Here is a 20,853-nt window from a genome sequence, read left to right on the forward strand (position 1 = left end):
TGCGAAGTGGAGCCGGCGTAGCCGATCCGTAGATTAGTCAGATTATCGCCGCGTCTCTGTGCGTGTGAGAACGCCGTCATGGCGCTCGGCCCTTTGAAGATCAATCCGGCAGCTTTGAACCGCTTAAAAGCGTGAGTGAACACTTTCTGATATGCAGAAGTTATTCTTCTGACATACCACGTTGCGAGCTTGTCACCGTCGTGAAGTGATTTGTCTTGGCAGCCTCGCGCGATGGAGGTGCCTCACAATGGTCGCCATCCCTACCCAACTTTTTGTTTGTTTGTTTTTCTAAAAGTGGATGCTTCGATGTTGGTCAGAATCTTTGGGACATGCACTTGATCCCTTCTCATTAACCATCTGATTCGATAGTGTTAGGCGTGCAAGCGAAATGCGATGTATCGAGGCATATACGTTTACGCGTGCTCACCTAACGCGAAGCTGCTGATAGCCGTGACGTCCCTGTTCTGTGTTTACGCTGTTTACTTCGTCAGCTTCGTTCTAATGGGAGGAAGCGGAGCAGTTGAGCTGGTTTTGTAGCTGTAGTTCCTTATATTTTGTGTGCGGTGTTCAGATACGGGTGTCGCTTGGAAAAGAAACAAATTTCATGGTCGTTATGATATTGCGATGGTCCTTTAGTCGTTTCATGCTGACAAGGGCTTGTCGGCGGTGTTTTCTAGATGCATTTAGTCGAATGGCGGATCGGACGGGTTCGCTACGGTTGATCGAACGCCATTTCACCGAAACACGTTTTAGAGAACGGGCGCGTAGCGAAGCCCCAGTTTAGAGAAACGCCGTTCATTGGTAACCCTGGTCAAAAGCCGAATCAAAATAAATTACTGATATCGATTTATGGAGACCAAATACGAAGACTGCCAAAATATAATGGTACTCTGCGATCTACTCTCAAACCGATATTATAAATGCTTCCACCAGCTTCTCGGCAGGCATTCAGCAGGTTGGTTGTTTGTCAAGCAACCTTGTGCCCTAGTGCACGGTGCCCTAGTGTCATGTCCAAACCACTGAGCATCACAAAGTGATGCTCAGTGGTTTGGCTCGGCGGCGATTTGAAACCGCCGGGGTAAAATGTTTTTTTTGCCGATTAGTGTAAAGGTGGCAGTGCGATGGATATCTTCCAGAAGGTGTATAGGCATACCGAGACCGCTACCAGCGGACCACTTGGTTTCGGCGCGGAGCCGTTACTGTGGGGGCGATCAAGAAGCCCTTCCTCCGGAGCGCTCAACGACCCGTTAGGCCTACCAACCGGGCGTAGGGCGCAAGTGTTTTTTTTTCGACACGGCGTGTCGGGGCACGGCTAAACGACGGAATCTGGCGGTGGTGGCTGGGGCGTCTCAGAAACCAGGCAAGGGAGACACCTAACATCATGACTCCACGGAGGAAAACAATGACAACCAGTCAAATGGAAAAGGCAAAGAAGAGGGGAAAGCGAGACAAGGCGTCAGTGGAGTGCGAAGGCTGTGAGAAATGGGTGGATATCAGCGAGACACCGTTCGAATCATGCACGGAGGCGGAGAACAGTACATACAAATGTAAGGAGTGCAAGGAAAATGAGGTGAGAAGAATCACCTTGGAGGAGGAGATCGAACGGCAAGTTAATGCCTTGAGAGAGGCAATGAGAGTGAAGCTGGAGGAGGCAAAGACAGAGAGAGCGGCCATAGAAAGTAGGATGTTGGCGAAGCTCGAAGAAGAGAAAACCTTGAGAATAGCGACGGAAGAGAAACTGAATGCAATAATGCAGGAGGAAAGGAACAAGAGAGAAAAATTAGGGGAGGTGTTCAATGACTGGATGAAGTCATGTGAACCAGAACAAATGACGGTCAACGGGGCTGAAAACGTACCGCAACAGCTGGAACCGAGAAACGGGGTCAAAGAAAAGAAGACATACCACACAGACGGGAAAGAGACAGTTAGCTTTTCCCAAGAACGGACGGGAAGTGGAGATCTGGATAAGGAGCAGGGGAGACAGACGACTGGAGGCCAAACACAAAGAAGCCAGCACAGGAACTACAAGGAGGCCCTCATGAGGCAGAGAGCAGACCCAGATGACGGGACAAAGAAACAGGACAAAGAGAAGAAGGTGGACAAGAGAGTCTTAGTGGTAGGGGACACCAATGCCTTCAAGATAGAGAGAGCCACACTGAAGGTGGTAGATTACGACAAGAAAGTTCACTTTGCAACTAAGCCGGGAGCACAACTGAGAGAGTCACTCGAGAGAGCAGAGAGGGATGGGAAAATATGGAATGCAGAGGCAGGAGTGGTGGTCATACATGCGGGAGTGACAGACGTGCAAGGCGAAGAATCGGTGGAAGAAATGGCAGCGGAGCTAGGGAAACGGCTTGAGGACTGGACCACGAGAGCCCCGAAACATTCTTTTATGGTGTATGAAGTCCCAGAAATCAAAGACAAGGGGGACCCACTTAAAGGGGTACTCCACTGGTTTTTTCATTGTCTCCGATTTGCTTGAAATTTTGCTAAACTAACCAACAAACATCGTGAAAATATTATCCCAAATATTAGGTCAAAATACTGTTTTTTTGCAAAGTTATTGAATTTACAGTTTTGGTCCTCACCGTGTTTTTCAAGCTCGAAGTCTCTACTGGCAACAATGAAAAAGTGACGTCAGTGGAAGGCAGGGGTTCACTCTTTGGGCTGTAGATTTTGTTTTAAACTGATTCGAAGCAGTTTCACGGTGTCAAATGAATGCTTGGGAAGCTCGCTGCAGTACCTGCGCTCCAGCACGGAACAAATAATTGGCATATTTTATTTTTTGGCTGCTTGCACGACTGGCAAGCCTGCCTGCCAGTGACGTCACGGCACTGAAAAGTGCGCGTATATTTGAATGTTGGTTTTTGCATCATTTTCATTTGCCGATTTCACAATACCTATTATGAATTTCGCGATTCTAAATAGCATACCGGAGAAAGTAAAGGCCGGGGAGTCAGAAAATATAGTTAGTTAAGGTAGCTCAAAAAATCGGCGGAGTACCCCTTTAAAGAGAGGTGCGCCAAGTGGAACAGGCTATCAAGAGAGATCAGCCAGCAGCTGGGACCGAGGGTGGAGGTGGTAAAGAACACAGGAACGGGAAACGACATGGAAGATGGCTGCTGCAATAGAGATGCGGCAATTGAAGAGGGACAAGCACTGGGTAACAGACTAAAGAGTTTTTTAGGACTGAAATGCAAGGGGAAAAGCGTGACACCGATGAAAAGGCGACAGGAAAGAATGGAAGGCAGGCTGACTCTGGACCAGAGACTACAGCGACTCGAGGAACAACTCCAGAGGATGTGTCCCCCACAGGGACATGCCCACTAAGAAGAGAAAGTAGGAGGGATGGTGCCTGCAACAACACGAGAGGCGGAAAACACAAAAAGGCACCAGACCGGGAAAGAAGGAAAAACAGACGAGCAAAAAAGAAAAAGAGGGAAGTGAAGATTGCCTTTTTAAACCTACAGGGAGGAAGGAAAGCAGGAAAATGGGAAGAGGCCTTTCAGATGTTACAAGATGATAAGATTGGAATGTTCGCAGTCACAGAAACCCACCTCAGGGATGAAGAAAGACCCCCGGATTGCGAAGGGCTCTTTTGGGATGGGGTAAACAGAAAGGACAGTGAGAGAAGGGGAGGGGGGTAGGATGCTTTAGTGGGCCAGGCTGGCAGAGAGAAAGTCCAGAGTGCAGAGAGCACATGTGGTTGACGGGGACACTGGCGGGGAGAAAGGTGGCAGTGGCAGTGGTGTACCTGTGGACGGGGGCAGACAGCAGGGAGACAAACATCAAGCTAATCAAGTGCATTGAAAAAGACTATCACAACATTGGGAGACCTACCATTATGGTAGGCGATTTCAACGCACACCTAGAGGAGTTTGATGGGAGAACAGACGGTAATGGAAAGCTGCTGCAGGACATGGCGGAACACCTGGATATGGTAATCGTCAACACACAAGATAAATGCATAGGAAAGACGACATGGACGGCCAGAGGGATGAGCTCTACAATCGATTATTGCCTGGTGTCCCCGGACCTGTATGAAAAACTGAACTACATGGAGATAGACGAGGAAGGCGACAAGAGCTTGGGAAGTGATCACAACAGATTGCTGATCACTTTCGGAGGAAAGCCGACGGAAAAGAGAGTCAGCGAACCTATGAGACCACACCACATAACGCAAGCAGAAGCACGAACCATTGCGCAGAAACTGGAGGAAGAGGTGGAAACCAGGCAGGTGGAGACGTACGGGAACCTCATGCGGTGGTGGAAGGACCACCTGGAAAAACTGAAACGACCGACACGAGGGAAGAGGAGGAGAAAACGATGGTGGGATGTGGAGGTGAAGGAGGCCATTACAAGAAGGCAACTGGCAAACAGGACTCTGCGAGGGACCATCAGAAAACGAAAGGAGGAGAAGAAAGCCCCCCTACAGAAAGATTCAAGAGAATGGAGAGCAGGAAAATAGAGGTGACAGCTTTGATTCAAAGCGAAATGGCCAAGGTAGATAAGAGATTTTTGGAAGAACTGAGAGAGGCAGGACGTGAGGCCCCACTGAAGTTCTGGCGACATGTACAGGGCCAAACAGGTCGACCCAGGGAGGATGCTGTAATCAAAGACGACGCAACGGGAAAGGAACTGGACCCTGGAGAGACCAACCGGTACATTGAGAGGTGGATAGGGGACATGTTCACAGGGGACAGCCGACAAATGGACAGTGAGGAGGGGGAGACGGAGGACGAACTGCAGGAGCAACCGAGCAGAGAGGAAATCACAGAGAGGGAGTTAAATAGAGCAGTCAAGAGGATAGGAGGAACCACAGCCACTGGAATGGACGAAATCCCAATGAGGCTGGTGAAGGAGCTGGGGCCAGAGACGAGAGCACTGCTGCACGAGATCCTCAACCAGATCCTGAAGGAGGGATGGGTGCCGGAGGAGTGGCGAACCTCAAGGCTCAGACTCATCTACAAGGGAAAAGGGCAAAAGTCAACGCTCGGAAACTACCACCCCATAGCCATCACATCGGTACTCTACCGCGTGTTCACACAAATAATACGAGACCGACTGCAGACATGGGCAGAGGCAGAAGGAGTCCTGGGGGAGCTGCAGAATGGGTTCCGGTGGGGGAGACGCCTTGAGGACAATTTATTCGTGCTGACGCAGGCCATCGAGATTGCCCAGAAGGAGAACCGCCCCCTTTACCTCTGTTTTCTCGATATCAGCAAGGCTTACGACACGGTCGAACATCGAAAACTGTGGACGCAGCTGGCAGAGCGGGGACTCTGCAGAGAGTGGATAGACCTCTTGCGAGAAGTGTACAGAGGGACGACGGTGGTGGCACAGTGGCAGCAGGAGACAACACATCCAGTGACCTGCTCTAATTGCTTGAGACAGGGCTGCCCGCTGTCGCCGCTATTGTTTATGCTGTACATAGCAGGAATCGAAAAGCGGCTGCAGGAGAGTGGGGAGGGTTTCTCACTGGAATATTCGGAAGGCGGGGAAAGGAAGGGAGGAAAACTCCCGGGACTCATCTACGCCGACGATATGGTGCTGATGGCGGACTCACTGCAGGGCCTGCAGGGGTTAATGAACGAGTGTGGTGCAATGGGAGAGGCCCTGGGGCTTAGCTTCAGTTTGCACAAATCTGGGCTGATGGCCTTTGGGGCAGCAGAGGAAAACGGGACCGCCAACCTGTCCATTCAAGCCAATCCTGTACCTTGGGTGGACCACTACAAATATCTGGGTGTAAACCTACAGAAGGGACACCACTACCTCCTAGAGCACGAGACGAAGGTCAAGGCGAAGAGCAGGAAGAACAAGGGCATAGCAACGGCCAGGGCCCTCTGGGGATATAACCGATACGAGGTAACCCGAGCGGTCTGGAAGATGGTGGCGGTGCCGGGGCTCACTTTTGGCAACTCAGTGTTGTGCCTGTCATCAGGTACCAGGCAATACCTCGAGGTCCGTCAGAGGGAGGTGGGAAGGTCGGCACTGGGAGCAAGCCGAACAGCACCGAACGAAGCCGTCCAAGGAGACATGGGCTGGTCCGGTTTTGAGGCCAGGGAGGCCCGAGCCAAGCTGGACTTCGAGCGACGCCTCAGCCGGATGAGCGAAGAGCGCTGGGCCAGACAGGTTTTCAAGTATGTACATCTTCGGTCCGTCCCAACCCGGTGGGTGCGACGGACGCACCAGCTGGCACAGGGATACGAGGTCAGCGGCCCACTCCTCTACCCAGCCGCGGAGCAGCCGGAACTGCAGCAGAGCATCCGCACGAGGGTGATCGAGAGCGAGACGCGGCGATGGGCGGAAGCGGCACGTCTGAAACCAGCGCTGGCCCTGTATGCCAGAGAGAAACAGGAGGTGAAGCGAATACCTTTCATGGACAACAGCAAGGGCAGTGCACTGCTTTCGGACGCCCGAGGCGGCATGCTGCGGACCCGCGTGTTCCGCGCGAAGTACATGGACATGGAAGTGAAGTGCGTCATGTGCGCGCAGGGAGCAGACGAGACGGCGGAACACGTCATACTGGAATGCACGGGTATAAAGCCGGACGTGACGTACGAACCAGACATGGCGGTGGCGCTGGGTTTTCGGGGCGTTGACGAACAGTACGACGCCGATAGCTCGCAGCCAGTGGAGGTGACAAAGAGGAGACTGGAGTGTTGGTGGAGGAGAGCAAAAGAACACAACTACGTTTTTGGCTAGTGTAGCTACTAGCCAGGCTAGATCCAGCGCTGCTGAGATCCCCCGATACAAAGGGGTTAGCCCCAAATCCAATCCAATCCAAAGTTCATACTCAAGGAAGTTACTTGTTTGTACTGCCAATTCTTTCGCCGTGTTTTTCTGCTGCGTTTTCAGCTGTCCCAATGGACGACTTCCGCTTGCTATGTTATGTTTTAGTGGCCGTGGTTTGCAAGTGCTCTTACCTATTACACACCACTGCTCGCTCAAGCATGCAGTGGTGCCTAAGGTGGCATTCACTGGTGGCTATAGTTGAGTTTGTTTCTCCCCAGCACATGCTTACGATTAGCTTCCACAAGGCCTCTGCAACGTGGAGAACCAATATTGTACTTCTTCTCAGAAGATAAGTGAAGGCTCATTATGAGCCTGCACTGAGCCTGCGTTCATCGTGGCAAACTCGCTTTGCGGACGGCAAGTTTATGAATGTTTATTAATATTTGCTACAGATGTTGGATGCCTACAAAGCAAAGCAGTAAAATGGCCGTAGCTCTTACCTGACTGATCAAAACTGCTCTTGCTAATAGTCCAGTCATACATTTTGTGGTACCACGGTACAGACGCTGTGTCACAATGGCTGGATGGATGCTAACGGCTGTACCCTTTATAACGGGCAGTAGCTTATGCCACCTAGCCTAGAATTTAAAAACCAAAAGTATAATTCCTCCCTTTGCCCTTCTAAGCTGATTTGCTTCCCCTCTGCAATTTTGTAACAATCACCAGGAAGAGTGGGATATCACCAAAATAACCTTTAAAAAATTGGGCAAACAAAAAAAAAAAAAATTTATCCCTGCCTCTTCTTTCTGACGAGAGAGTCGCCAATTTTCCTCTGGTCAGACCTAGTTGGCGTTAACTCAGCACCGGGCCCACTGGGAGACAGGCTGAAGACTTTGGGCCGGAGCAGTGCGGGAGGGAGTCCCAATTTTCCCCTGTCCCGCCTGTCCCCAGCTGTGATCGTTAGTCGTATGTCATTCAGTTTTCCCTACATCATTTCCACCAGTCTTCCTATCTCCTTTTCGTTATTAAAGCATACTTAACACCCATTATTCCATTCTCATTTGCAAACCCGGGCGCTCCGGCTAAATCTGTCGCCCCCTCCGGCGGGAGCCAGCCCTGTGCGCCTCAACACCACATGCTCTATTGTCTCGTCTTCCCCTTGGTACACGGCACACCACATATCCATTTCCTCATTCTTTGTCCTAAATGTCCTAGTCCTCAATACTCCTGCCTTACCCTCAATTAACAATGAGCTTCCCCATGAATTGTCATACCAATATTCTTTCCCTATTTCCTGTTCTTGTCTCCTATACATACCGTAAAATACCGGGCAAGCACCCACTCAAACTTTGGAAATGATCGCAAAAAAGTTGGGGATGGGCGCTTGTCCGGTCATCAATTTTACATATAAATGTACTGTGCGTATCTTCTCAATCTCACAAATTTGGTAATGGCTGCTTAATGTGGAATGGGCAGATGCACGGTATTCTACGGTAGTTAAAGCTGATATTTCCTGCATTCTTTGCTTCCACATTTTTCTCTCAGTTTGTTTTCCTTTCTTTTCCACAGAGGTCGTCTGCTCTGCTCCAGCACTTGATTGTTTGTATTTGAATTTCAGTTTTCGGGTTTGGTTTGCCCATTTAGTATTCAGACTTTTTTTTATATGGAGATGCTTATACAGTCCAATCCCATTATAACAATAACAAAAACCCGAAACTTGAATCGTTATAAGGGATTATTGTTTTATCTCGACTGGAAACTAATTGTTTCAAGTCTAAAAAATCTAGAAACTGATCGTTATGAGCAGTAGATCGTTACATATGGTATCGGTATAGGTGGATTGCACTGTATACTTTTCTCGCCCATCGTGTATCCTCCATTGTGTCTAGCCTTTGTTCAAATTTCAACTCGCTGATTGCCTCTCTATCATCGAAGGATGCCCAGTCCATGTCTCGCTGCACTTCTTCATTTGGTGTATTCTTATCTGCCTCAAAGCCACTCTGCGCACACTCCTCTGTCGGCTCTCTAAGCTCAACGATCGACCGTACAGCTAATCACCATTCTCGAGCCAGTAATTTCGGTTTCACCATAAAACCCCAAAGCAAAACTTTGAGTTCAGATATCCACAAAGCTTAAAAAAAAAAAAAAAGTCACTTTGTAATTTAGGGTTACTTTTTTGGCTAAAACAGTCATAACCCTAAAATCGAGAATATGTACCACAGTTACCTTTTAAAAAAAGCTAGTGCGTGATTCACTAAGGCATGTTTACCCAAGCCTTGGGGGGCCATTCCCTCCTCTCTCACGCTCCGTAAGCCAGCCGAGATGCAAAATGTTTTGCATCGCCCAATCCCAGATTGTGTTTCTATAAAAACGAGTTCGCTAAAAGGAGGGTCGTTGCCGTTTTTTCTAAACAGGATTTCTCTATGAAGGGATTCTATAAACGGAGGCCTCTTACCCAGTGTTCACCAAAAATGAGCTTCGATAAAATGGATGCCTCCGGAATCGAGTACTACCTTTGTGTTTAGAAAAACAGTTGTCGCCAGCCTCGTTTGCACATTCTCGTATGTACAATAGGCTCGCGATAATTCAAACTCCGATAGTTTGTACTTCTGGTTAGTTCAAACAAATTTCAAAATTTAGGTTGTCCCGCAATGTTTTCAATGTATTCATAAGCCGCTTAATTCGTACGGTGTTTTCGTGTAATTCATACTTTTTGTTCTCGCGGCCCCATTGGGTGTGCTTCTTTCTGAGCACCGGTGCACTGCAGAGAAGCAAAACCCCCGGAGCTTGCTTTCGTGGTTGTTGCTTCTCTGCAGTGCACCGGTGCTCGGTGAGAAGCGCACTCAGTGGGGCTTAAGCCGGGGACACATGAGCTTATGAAAACGGGTACCACGCGAAAATTTCCACAGCAACGTGCGCGGGCACTGTGACGTGGTGGCGTGGCATAGGTCCATGTCACAGTGTTCGTGCAAGTTGCTATGGAACCTGCTGCCCGGTGCCCATTTTCATTGCTCATGTGTCCCGTGCTTAAGCCCACATTAGACAACTTCTTGGCCCGAGGAACAAACTTAATTTGATTTTGAGTGGTGATGATCTGTCTAAACAGTCCACGATAAATAATACTTTTGATAGATAATTAAATTTGGGTCATACATTTCACAAATGTTTCATGTGTGGCGTGCCTGCTTATGATTGGGATGTAGAGGAAATCATCAAATATCAGCTTTTGTATATGCAGCCATTCTTATGGCAAAGCATAATGTGAATGCACAATAAAATGTAACAGCAGAGTTTTTGCTGCTCTAGACCAAACCATGGACAGATTACAAGCATTGGCTATTGTCATGGCAGACTTGCTGTGGTTTGCTTACAGTAAATGATGTAAAATGTTACAACAGTCAGGCAGTTGTGGTCAATGTGAGTGCAGAGGGTACCTAGTCATTATTATTTGCTCTAAAGATCAGGTGAGCACATTTTGCAATGTATATTTGATCAAATGAGCATGGCCATTGTTCACACCTTGCTTTTCACAGTAATTGTGCAAACTGCTTGTAGACACAGTCACCATAATCTCAGCTCAAAGCGTGGCATGCACAACTAAACCCATCTGTCATAAAAATGTAAGTCCCAATCGATACATCTATAAACAAGGTTAAGGTTCCAGGGAAAAATTATCTGGGTAGATGAGTCACTTGCACGGCATGCTTAGTTTCTTACGTCAAACTTTCCTGCGACTGACGTATAGCATCTGTGCCTTGCTGAACACCACAAGCACAGCAAGACATCTACCTATATTCTGTTGCATGTTAAGGCTAGCAGGACCATCTCCACCCGCAAGGCCCTCCACTCTTCACTTTAGCCGAGCGAGTGCTGGAGTGGAGGAAACCACCAATCATAACGAGTGGAGAGCTTGATGAGACGGGCTTTTCCTGTTATTCTTAACCCTGCAACAGACAAGAGAGCTTTGTAAGCTTTACCCTTTGACCGGCATACTTTGAACTCAAGTGACGCGTCGGCCATTCCTGCCGCAGTTTCCTGGCGGACCCGGCCTACAAGGATGCGATGGAAAGCTCGTCGTCTGCCAACACGCGCCTGGTGGTGGAGCGTCGTCTGCGGCTGCCGTTCCTGGATGCCCAGACAGGAGTGGCCCAGAGCGACTGCGCCCTCTGGATGCCGCGCTGGCAGCGCATGCCCGGTCATGGCGACGGGCAGCTGTATTCGTACCCGGCGAGGCGGTGGCGCAAGAAGCGGCGCCAGTACCTCATGAACGACCGCTACCTCGGAGCGGCCACACGTCTCAGGGAGCCGGACTACTCCGACGCAGGTGCTCGCTGCTTCTCCTTCTCTCGCATTAAGAGTCGTTTCCTTGGATTTCGTCAATAAAGATTTAGCGACTAGCGACTGTTTTTCGTTTTACAACAAGCGTGAATCGTCGTGTTTTCTGGGTTTGACTGCCATAGGCAAAAGGCTGATCAAATTGCCATGCCGTGTTTGTTTCGGAGACTTCTTTAGCGCACCTGAAGTTTTGTGCTGCTCGGTATTAAGAAGGGAGACAGAGAAAAAAATCAACTCTCTACGTTTGACAAGTCTCGCCCTAGCAGGGGCGAGGAAAGCAACAGACAGATCCGCAATGCTTGTAGCTTTGACACTAGTCAGAGGTGTTTGAAAAAGGAATGACAATATACTAAAAGTTTAGGTGTTAGGCTTTGGCAACTAACTTTAACATACTTTTTTTCCCTGGCCACACTCAAAGATTTTATGTTCAATCCACTCGAAAAATGGTCCTCATGCCGAAGTGACCAGCACTATACTGGGTGGGTTTGAGGAAGCAATACTTTAAAAGCACATAAGCAGTGCTGAGGTAAAAAGATATTTTGTTATCATTTTTTAGACTCAAACTAATACAACTTCTTTTTTCCTGGTACTCTGCCAAAGACCTCTCTCCTGAGAGCGCCGCCACTGTGGCTGGATTCGTTACTCACATTCCTTTATTCCGTCGGTGCATTCTACAAGATTGTTGTCCGTTTCAAGTGTCGCCGAGATGGCAGCCAGCACGCAGACTGTCACGCGGAGTTTGTTCCTTGCTGCAGACATGCACCAGATCAGCGTGGTGGAGAACACGGCGGCTCGCACCCCTGGTCTGGAGGGAGAGGAGGGGAGTCTGGGCCCCACGCCCCTGCCCACCGCAGCGGCCGACAAGACGCTCTCCCTGGCTGAGGACTCCAACCAGGTGACCGGAGCTCCGACACTTTGTCCTTTTCACTCGTTTTCCTCGCACGGTCAGCAAAACAAAGGCGACACAAGCACCGACTGTTTGGGAGAGAAGAAACATAATTTTCTCACCGCAAAAAATAAAATATGCGTCGCCGAACGTTTAGTCTCTGCTCAAGTAGCTCTGGCAGTTCGACCCAAATGCCATAGTTTTCCGTACTTACCATGATCTGATTAAAAAGTTATAAGGGATTTTTTTAAATTTTCAACGCGAAAATGGTGATTGATGAAGCACATGAACACTTGTAAAAGATTGGCGTTTGCTACCGAAAATGGGCCCCATTTTTTTATTCGAAAAATTGCTTATAACTTGTGAATCAGATGACTATAAGCACTGAAACTGGCATCGGCCAAGCATATGGCAATGGGGAGTTTATTTTTGCAGCAAGAGAAACACGGTTCTCATAAATCCCAAACGCTCGGAATAATCCGCTCCGTTCCTGCACATAGCCCCTCGATAACGGAGACATTACGATTCATTGAAGCCACTTTCCTTCCGTGTCTGCAGTCGTGGTACCGTGATCTCGAAGACACAGTGACAGACCCCGCACTGCTGGACGCCACGGTCCAGGACTTCCCAGACGATCCGGAGACGGACACAGAGGACTATGACGAGACCTACACCCGCAAGAAGAAGAAGAAGGGAAAGGTGGGCCCCGTAGGCTTTCAACTTTGACGTCCGTTGCGGCTGTCCTCTAAATGCGCTTTAGCAGACGGCGTGGTTGGGTGTGACCACGTGAGGGAAGGGCCGAAGAGTTGGATGCTGACAGGCGCCATGTTGCCTTTGTCACGCGGTAGGGTTAACGCCAGAGAACACGCCGGGAAGTCGCCGGGAAGAGCGACAAAGCGTTTTGTTTTCCGACGTGACTGCAGGCGGCTAATTTGTGCTACGCACGCATCCCGTTTCGTGATGGTGACTTGTGCCATGTGTTTCTCTGTCTCTTTGCTCTTGGAGCAGAGCTCTAGAGGTTTGGTGTTTGTGACTGTGTGTTCCCAGTCATACTAGTTTCCTTTGTGACAGAAGGTCGGGCCCTGATGTTTGCCTCTATTGTAGGGCACCGGCCAGAAGAAGAGGACGCGCATCGAGTACACGGACGCCGAGAAGCCCTACAGCTGCGAAAGTGAGTGCACCTGTTTTCTGGACTTGCCAGTGTTCAGAATTCAGACCCGAAAGAGCCACTTCATGGAGCATTGTTACATAGATACTAACTGCTAGGTTGCTGTCCATACCTTACTAGAAGTCGGTAGGGACAAAGTGATACAGTGCAATCTCGTTGATTTGAACCCGAGGGGGGCCTAAACTTTGTTTGAATTACCAGGAATTTCCTTCCTAAAAACACATAGGACAGGACCTGCATTATAGTTTGAATTAACGAGATTCCTCTGTACTTGGGGCTGCTGGTTACCCGTTTTTTATCTCCGGTGACATTGGAGCTTTGCAATCGATCCTGGTTGTTCACATTGACACGTAGATGTCCATTATACAAGCTATTGTTGGTCACTACTTAATGCCGACCTGTATTGCTTGTAAAGGGGACATGGGCCTTTTGGCTTTTAAGGCACGTTGACACTAGTTTCAGTGCAAGTGGCAATGCACGCTGCGTAAGGTGATGACGGTTTGATTGGTGTTTATTTTTTGGCACCCGTTCCAAGTCTTCTTTAAGGCAAGACACTGGTTCTAAAGTCGACTTTTTTGTTTATTAATGAATTATAATGATGGCTTCCTCTTTTTAAATATATAATTAGTTCTGCAATATCTCAATTACTTTTTGAGTTACGAAGAAAATAATTAAGCCTAATTAGGTCATTTCTTACGACTCATTAAGGAACTTTCTAATACGAATTTTTTTGCATAAGTGATATGGATTTGTAGCTAAAGACCTGTCATGCAAGATGATGCTATTTATATTTTTGTAAAGATAGATCATTGTATAGAACTAGTCTAATTAGGTCAAGTACACTATTTAGAAAGCCTAACGAGGTCACATTATCACTAGTAATAAAATTTCGGGCCCGTACTGTCATACAAAAATAGCATCACCCTGCAGTTCACTTCTTTCTGAATTCAACGGTATAAAGTTTATAGAAATTCTTGAAGAATAATCTCATGAAAACAACCGTAAGGCTAGGCATGTAGACGAAAAATGCGAAGCTGAGAAAATTGCAGTTGAAGTTTTGACACTCATTGCATAAAATTGAGTAAGGGATCCCATGCAATAATGTTCAGCAATATGAAGCATAGTTCTATCTGAACAAATTGAGATGAAAAATTCTGCAATCCGTTCACAAGAACCTTTAAAAAATAATATAAAACTGAGAAATAATGTCTGCAATGTAAAATAAAGTTATAAAAGAATGAGTAGACTCTATAAGGGACAACGGGAGGAGGCACCAAGGGTTGCACGTTCCGAAAGCAGATTTTGTTTGGCCCTGAAAAGGGCCTTTGCTCGTGTAGCACTTGAAAGGGGAGCCCCTCACAGCTGTCCAGGACTGTAGTCCCCAGCTGTTCCAGTTTGGTGTTGCCTGGAGAACCTCTGCTTTGCATTGCTGCTGCTCTGGTGGGCAGCACTGGCCTTACGCAAACACAGATTGTCCTTCTCCATGCTTTGAGAGCTTTCATGTCCACTACAATGAACTGTGTCCCAGCGTTGTGCGTCTGGCCTCCTGTGGTGATGCCGAGAAGGTCGGATTTGCGCTGGGTCGCCGACTTTTCCGATAGCGCACGCTTGCATTCGTCCGATCGTGCGACTCGTTGCGCCTGCTCAGCCGTGTAGTATGCGGTGTCGACACGAACCGCGCTCGCAAAGCTCGACAAACTGCCGCTGCTGCATGGAGTCGCGATGTCTCCGGCTGATGTTTCCGGAAGATCCAAGGCATCCGGCGGTGCCGATCGCGGTGGCGTCAATCGCGGTGGCGCACTTGCAGCAGACAGCTTCGGCTTCTTGTTCCACGGTCGCTTCCTCTTCCTTCCGAACGCTTGCCGCGTGCTCGATTTCAACCGAGCGTCGTCCGGCATCTCGAGAACTCGAAGCGAAACAAAACACGCGCGGCTTCGTAGGAAGACGAACCAACAAATTTACCTGGAAAACAAGACCCGCACATTGCATCATTATTGGCGAATCCTCGACCCGCCCCAAGCAACAAACGCACTGAAGCTTGATGCAAGTGTTCAGCAAAACGTAGATGTTTTTGTCTGCCCATTGCCGCGTACTGTCGTATTGCTCATTGTGAGACATTGGTTGGGACGCTCGGCACGACAGGGACGCAAGATGGGCAGCGCTACTCGTATCTACTACTGGTGACGTTAGGGGATAAAACACCTTGCCATCTACAAGGTGTCTAAAAAATAATTTACAGTGTTTCTTTAGTGGCAAAAATGAACTATACATCGCTGAACGCTAATTCTCCGACCAAATGTAGCGTTAGCGGTCCGAACGAGGTGCCAAAGTTTTACAACTAACCGTTATCTCAACCTGAAACTTTAAATAGAAATTTTCTTGGGGGGGGGGTGTTTGTTTGGGCGAACAGAGCTGGAATGACGCAAGCATTGCTTCCCACTCGCAGTCTGCGGGGTGCGTTACAAGACGCGTCCTGGCCTGTCGTATCACTACGCCCACAGCCACATTGCGGGCAGTGGCAACAGCAGCAGCAGCGCCAACAACAGCAGCAGCAACGCGGGGGTGAGCAGCGGCGGGGGCGGGGACCACCACGCGGCGTCGGGGGGCCAGGCCCCCACAGGGGGCCCGCTGCAGGAGGACAGCGGCTCCGGAAGCAGCGCCCCGTCGGGGGACGGGGCCGCTTACGGGGGCCAGAGGGGAGCCCCCTCGGGGGACAGCCCCCTGGCGGGGCTGCGCAAGTTCCAGGACAGCTTCCTCTCCTTCCTCAAGACCCCGCAGGGACAGGGTGAGTGCGCCGGATGACGGAGGCATCCTCGGAGCGCGTCTCCGATTGGTGCGTTTATTGCATCCTCGAAAGTGGTCCCTCGGTTTCCACCTGTTGATGCCATTAAAGTGCCGTGCCGTCAACGACGCGACACTTTACTGCGAGACTGTATGTCCTGGCAGTCTTGCAGCGGCGGTGGTGAATGTCACAGACGCTTTTTCTGCTGCCCGTTGCTCTCTGGCTTGACAGTCTACGGATGTTTCGGCAGCCAGAAGGAGACGAGAACGCGCGGGGACGTCGAAACACCGAGCTCTAGTTGGAATGATCAGTGCGTAGACGCAAAGCTAGCTTCCTTTGTTTGTACTCACTGCTCAAAAGAGAACTCCTGCGTGGTGTTCTGATGTACCCGCGCGCTCTCGTCTCCTCCTCGCCCTCAGTTTGTTGCATAAAAAGAAAGGGCAGCATGATTATAATGCAATTAAATGCAAAGGTGCAAGCGAGCTGGACAAGAATGACGAATCACAGCATGATGATGCGCACAGCTGTCGGAGGCGGGGACCTTTGTACGTCGTTATGCCAAAGGGCGTCATTCTGTAAACATTTGAAGCTGCCCTTTGCGAGTTTTTGTGGCCTCGTGCGAGAGTATGTTTGCGATTTTGGCGCCAACTGCAAGTTGGAGCGATGAGCGAGCATTGGTTCTGCGTCAAACTCGGCGAATCTGGAACAGGGACCTTTGAAATTATTCGGCAGGCTTATGGTGAAAAAGAAGGGAGTCTGGCAAGGTGCTTCGAGCGGCATTCATGCTTCAAGTATGGCAAAACATCTCCAGAAGACGAAGAGAGGTCGGGAAAGACCGCCCTGCCTCTTTCGTTGCCTAGTGCAGAGCAGGCACGATTGGCAATAGGTAGTCCCAATTCAGAAATGTGACTTCTTGACCTTTAGATGCAGTGCCAAGAGACACAGCCGATATTGCCTTTCTCTGTTGCAGGCTGTTTTAAAGTTTGTGGAGGATGAAAAACTGTCCCCTGTGATTTCAAAAACAGCTTCAGATAACTGGCAACAATGTTTCAGAGCACCAAAAATGGCTGAAAGGTCGTTCCTATAAAGCGTAGTTTATTTAGTGCCATTAACCAGCGTTACGAGATCGAAGTCGGTCGACAAGTTTCCCAGAACGCCTGGTTCCTTTTTGTGGCGCGTCCATTCGGTGGGGCTCGCTACGCCATCAGCCCGCCCTACACACAGAAGCGGCAAAATTGGCGGTATGTTGAATGCACATTGCTTGCAGTGAAAAGTGCTTTTTTTTGTGGTTTTTATGGTAGACAAAGTTTTCGCAGAAACTTGCGCATGAAGTGCATCGTTCGACAATGGTCCTTCTATATGTTGTGTGTGGAGGCATTGCCGCCGGTGGCACAATACTTGGGGTCAACCTCTTTTGGCAAGGCAGTCGAAGATATGGGCCTGTGTGCGCCATCTTTCATTTTGAGCACTGAGTATAGCTGCATGCACGCTTTCCTTTCTACTCGAAAATGCTAAGGAAAGTCGTCCCCGGGTATAGGAATGCTATCCGCTTGTACCTGCTCGCGTGCAGGCAACAGAGAAGAACCGTTTTCGAATGACGCTCTTCCGTGGAGCTTGTCAAATGATAGATCCAAAAGTGTTAGCTCTGGCAAAGACAACCCCGCCTGAACGGGCCCCCCACATTCCTTGCAGAGTCTGGTGGCAAGCCTGTGCCTTCCCCCGGGGGCCCCCACATGGGGGGCATGCCGATGGGGCTGCCCCCCGGGGTGGCCCCGCCCCCCGGCATGGGCATGGGGGCGGGGCCGCTGCACCCCATGGCGGCGGCGGGGGGAGGACCCCCCACCGAGGGACCCGGCTCGCGTAGCGCCAGCGGAAAGCCGCTAGCCAATCCGAGCCCCTACTGCGACTTCTGTCTCGGGGACAACGGCGAGAACAAGAAGACACGGCAGCCCGAGGAGCTGGTCTCCTGCTCGGACTGCGGACGGTCCGGTGAGCAGACGACGCTCCGGTCCCGCCCCCGTCCTCAATTTGCTGTAATTTCCGCGCAGTGTCTGACAGGCAGGCCGTGGTTGTCGACGCCTCTACAGTAGACTGCAAACAGTAGACTTGGAAACAGTGGCACGCAATTGACAGAATAGACTTTCAATGATTGGTCAGCCAGTAAATGCAGCAGAAAGGGTCTTTTGCGTGCCGTTTGGTCGCCTGCTTTTCCATGCCGACCAGCTGCTGACGGCCTTGCTTGTAAGCCTCTGGGGTTCATCTTTGTCTGGGTTCCTAGTTTCTGCTGTTTGCTGTTTCACGAGGTTTTGTGTCAGCTCTAGAGTCAGTGGAGATGCCGAACGGCAGTGGGTATCGGCCTTGCGTCTTTGGAGCCGTCGGCGATCACGGCCCGCGTCGCTTAGGCGACAATAGCCTTTCTGTTTGTAGTCGGCACCATTGCCGCAACTCAGTGGGAGATGGAAGGTCTTTTTTTTTCTCAGTGTCGCTAACTGCATGGGGCAGAGTGTCTTTGTTGACGAGCTGTCGCCCGGAGTTTAGAGTCGCTCCGACGCGAACGGCAGCCCTTGACACGCATGCGTCCGTTTCTTCCGTTGATCTAGACTGTGTTCCGTCACTGGGGAGTCTCTTGTCACTGTTGCAGCTTGGCTTCTTGTCGGGTCCCTCGTCCGGTGTCGGGGTGTCGGGAGCACACGGGAACGCAAGCGGGGGGCCCAAGCGTGCTTGGTGCGGTCCCCTCCCCCGCCCCCTCCCCCACTTCCAGCACGTCCCACTCTGTCCCCCTTTCCCGAGAGTGTCTGGATGCTCGGTTGGAGGTGCACTAGGACGGCGGACCACTTTGTTTTTTTGGACCCCGCGAAGGGGGGCGACGAGTAAGGCGGGTTCCCCCTCCCCGGTTCGGGAGTAAACTAAGCTCGGCTGCACTGTAAGCAGACGGTGCATGCGCAAGGACGAGCATTTGCGACTGCGACTCTCTCTCCCAAGGACTGCTCCAGCCCCAGGCCTGCCTGCGCTCCTGTTTTGTTTTTTTTTTCTGCTGCATCGCACACGTGGCATGCTGGTTTCGGTGGAATAAGTTATTTGTTTGTTCGGTTTGATTTGAGGGGGCCTGCCGCACAACTACTGGTGCGCTACTCTTATTGTTTGATAGGTGGCTAGTTTGATTAGTGTTCGCATAGGTGGAATTCCACGCATTTTAGCCCTCTTACTTGCTGAGAATGTTAGGAGCAAAGTGGCTGATAGAAAGTGTAGCACTTGTGATGCTTGAAAGTAGAAGGTAGAATACTCGAAAGTGGAGCATATACTTGGAAGTTTCTAAAGCGTGCTTAAAACACTGACAACTGCATGCAGTTGGTGGATATAGAGGGCAGTAGTGAGTAATTTATGGTCATTTCTAAAGCCGAAGCCATCGGTACAAGCAGCACACGTGGTAGTGTTTATATGCTCACGTAGAAGGTATTTTTCTGTTCTCGGGAGCATAAATCGGTATTATCTAATCTCAAATAGCGTGGATATTAACCCGGTATTTTGATGGCCTAACACTAAACCACACCTTGTTCGATTTAATCTCTACTTTTACAATAGGGAGTTATTTGCTGGGGATTCAGTGCTTCCGAGTGGCTAACTCTCGAACATTTTCTTGACCTTTACCGGTGTTTGCGAGATTTGGTTTGCAACCGTAACATCCACCAGTGAAGGGAGACCAGCTAACCAGTAACAGGTGGTGTACGCAGTCTAGGTTGGGCTCGCTCTGAGTAACTACGATACTCGGCGTCGTCTATTTCGTACTATGTCGTCGAGGCCGGTGCAGCTTCTACGGTGCTTCAGCCCCGCATTCCTGCGAGAACACATGCACACAACTTCACCTTGCATTCGCACACACTCGTGCAAGATAGCTTTGACGCTGCTGAAGCGCTGCAGAAGCTACGCTAACCTTAGCAACATAGCACAAAATAGTTGACGCCAAGTATAGGAGGAAACTCGAAGCGTCGGCACCATTGTGCGTGCTTTCGACGAGGGTGAAAACAATCGAAACTTTGTGATTGCAAGCGTTCAGCGTTTGGAGCAGGCCAGCCTAGGTCGTATGCGGAGCAAAGCTCGGCAGTCCAGGCTGGAGCAGTCGGTTGGGCCGCGCCGCAGTCGCCAGTGGGACCCCCTCCCCCAAAACGTTTATTTTTCTTCTTGCCTGTCGTGCCCGTCTTGACTAAACGTGCGTTTTGACACGACATCTTGCAGCACACCCATCTTGCCTCCAGTTCACGCCCAACATGACGGTGTCGGTGAAGAAATACCGCTGGCAGTGTATCGAGTGCAAGTCGTGCGGACTGTGCGGCACTTCGGATAACGATGTGCGTCTCTCTCTCTCTCTCTTTCTCTCTCCCTCGAGCATGGCTCTGTTGTGGCGCCATTGTGTGGGGCCCCCAGCTCTGCCCTGGCCGCCCTCTCACCCCTCCCCCTCCCCCCTCTCCTTCCCGCAGGATCAGCTGCTGTTCTGCGATGACTGTGACCGGGGATACCACATGTACTGCCTCACACCGCCACTCTCCGAACCTCCTGAAGGTGGGGCTCTTTTGCTTGTCGCCGAGGCACGACGGCTTCAACGGCCAGGCCTCGAAAAAAGGCCACCTTTTTAACCCTTTAGTGCCGGATTTTTTTCGTCCCAGCGTGCAACCTGCGCCAAATTTTTTTATGATGAAACACGTTTGCTTGCTTAAACATGTGTGTATATTTATCAGATTACATTGCTTCACTTTCAAAGAGTTCTTTAGCTTCTGAATCTTCTAGACTTAAAAAACTTTCTTTGTGTGGTATTCTTCGAAACACGGTACCATGCAAAGTGGCACCTCGCATCACTTTTATCAGTATGCCAAGTACACTCAGTTTCACTGTCATCAGATCCTGAATTCATTGGTAGTTCCTGTCCGTCAAGGAGCGCGAAGTTGAAACACG

At 50.0% G+C, this 20,853-nt stretch overlaps 1 protein-coding gene across 2 annotated transcripts in view; it reads left to right on the forward strand.

Moving 5' to 3' along the window:
- The first annotated feature begins 3 nt into the window (after nucleotides 1-3).
- Nucleotides 4-20,853, forward strand: part of LOC8032246 (zinc finger protein ubi-d4 B) — a 31,149-nt gene continuing 10,299 nt past the window's right edge. The window contains exons 1-9 of one of the 2 annotated variants that reach the window (XM_029979203.3): nucleotides 4-131; nucleotides 10,767-11,059; nucleotides 11,826-11,965; nucleotides 12,515-12,655; nucleotides 13,061-13,127; nucleotides 15,571-15,909; nucleotides 17,599-17,895; nucleotides 20,140-20,252; nucleotides 20,382-20,463. In XM_029979203.3, the coding sequence (XP_029835063.2) occupies nucleotides 79-131; nucleotides 10,767-11,059; nucleotides 11,826-11,965; nucleotides 12,515-12,655; nucleotides 13,061-13,127; nucleotides 15,571-15,909; nucleotides 17,599-17,895; nucleotides 20,140-20,252; nucleotides 20,382-20,463 (1,525 nt within the window). In that variant the 5' untranslated portion in view covers nucleotides 4-78. The remainder of the gene's footprint in view (nucleotides 132-10,766; nucleotides 11,060-11,825; nucleotides 11,966-12,514; nucleotides 12,656-13,060; nucleotides 13,128-15,570; nucleotides 15,910-17,598; nucleotides 17,896-20,139; nucleotides 20,253-20,381; nucleotides 20,464-20,853) is intronic. The other variant, XR_006077351.1, reaches the window with a different exon arrangement.

The sequence above is a fragment of the Ixodes scapularis genome, unplaced genomic scaffold, assembly GCF_016920785.2.
Source record: "Ixodes scapularis isolate PalLabHiFi unplaced genomic scaffold, ASM1692078v2 PGA_scaffold10__122_contigs__length_95168666, whole genome shotgun sequence".
In the NCBI taxonomy this organism is placed as follows: Eukaryota; Metazoa; Arthropoda; class Arachnida; order Ixodida; family Ixodidae; genus Ixodes; species Ixodes scapularis.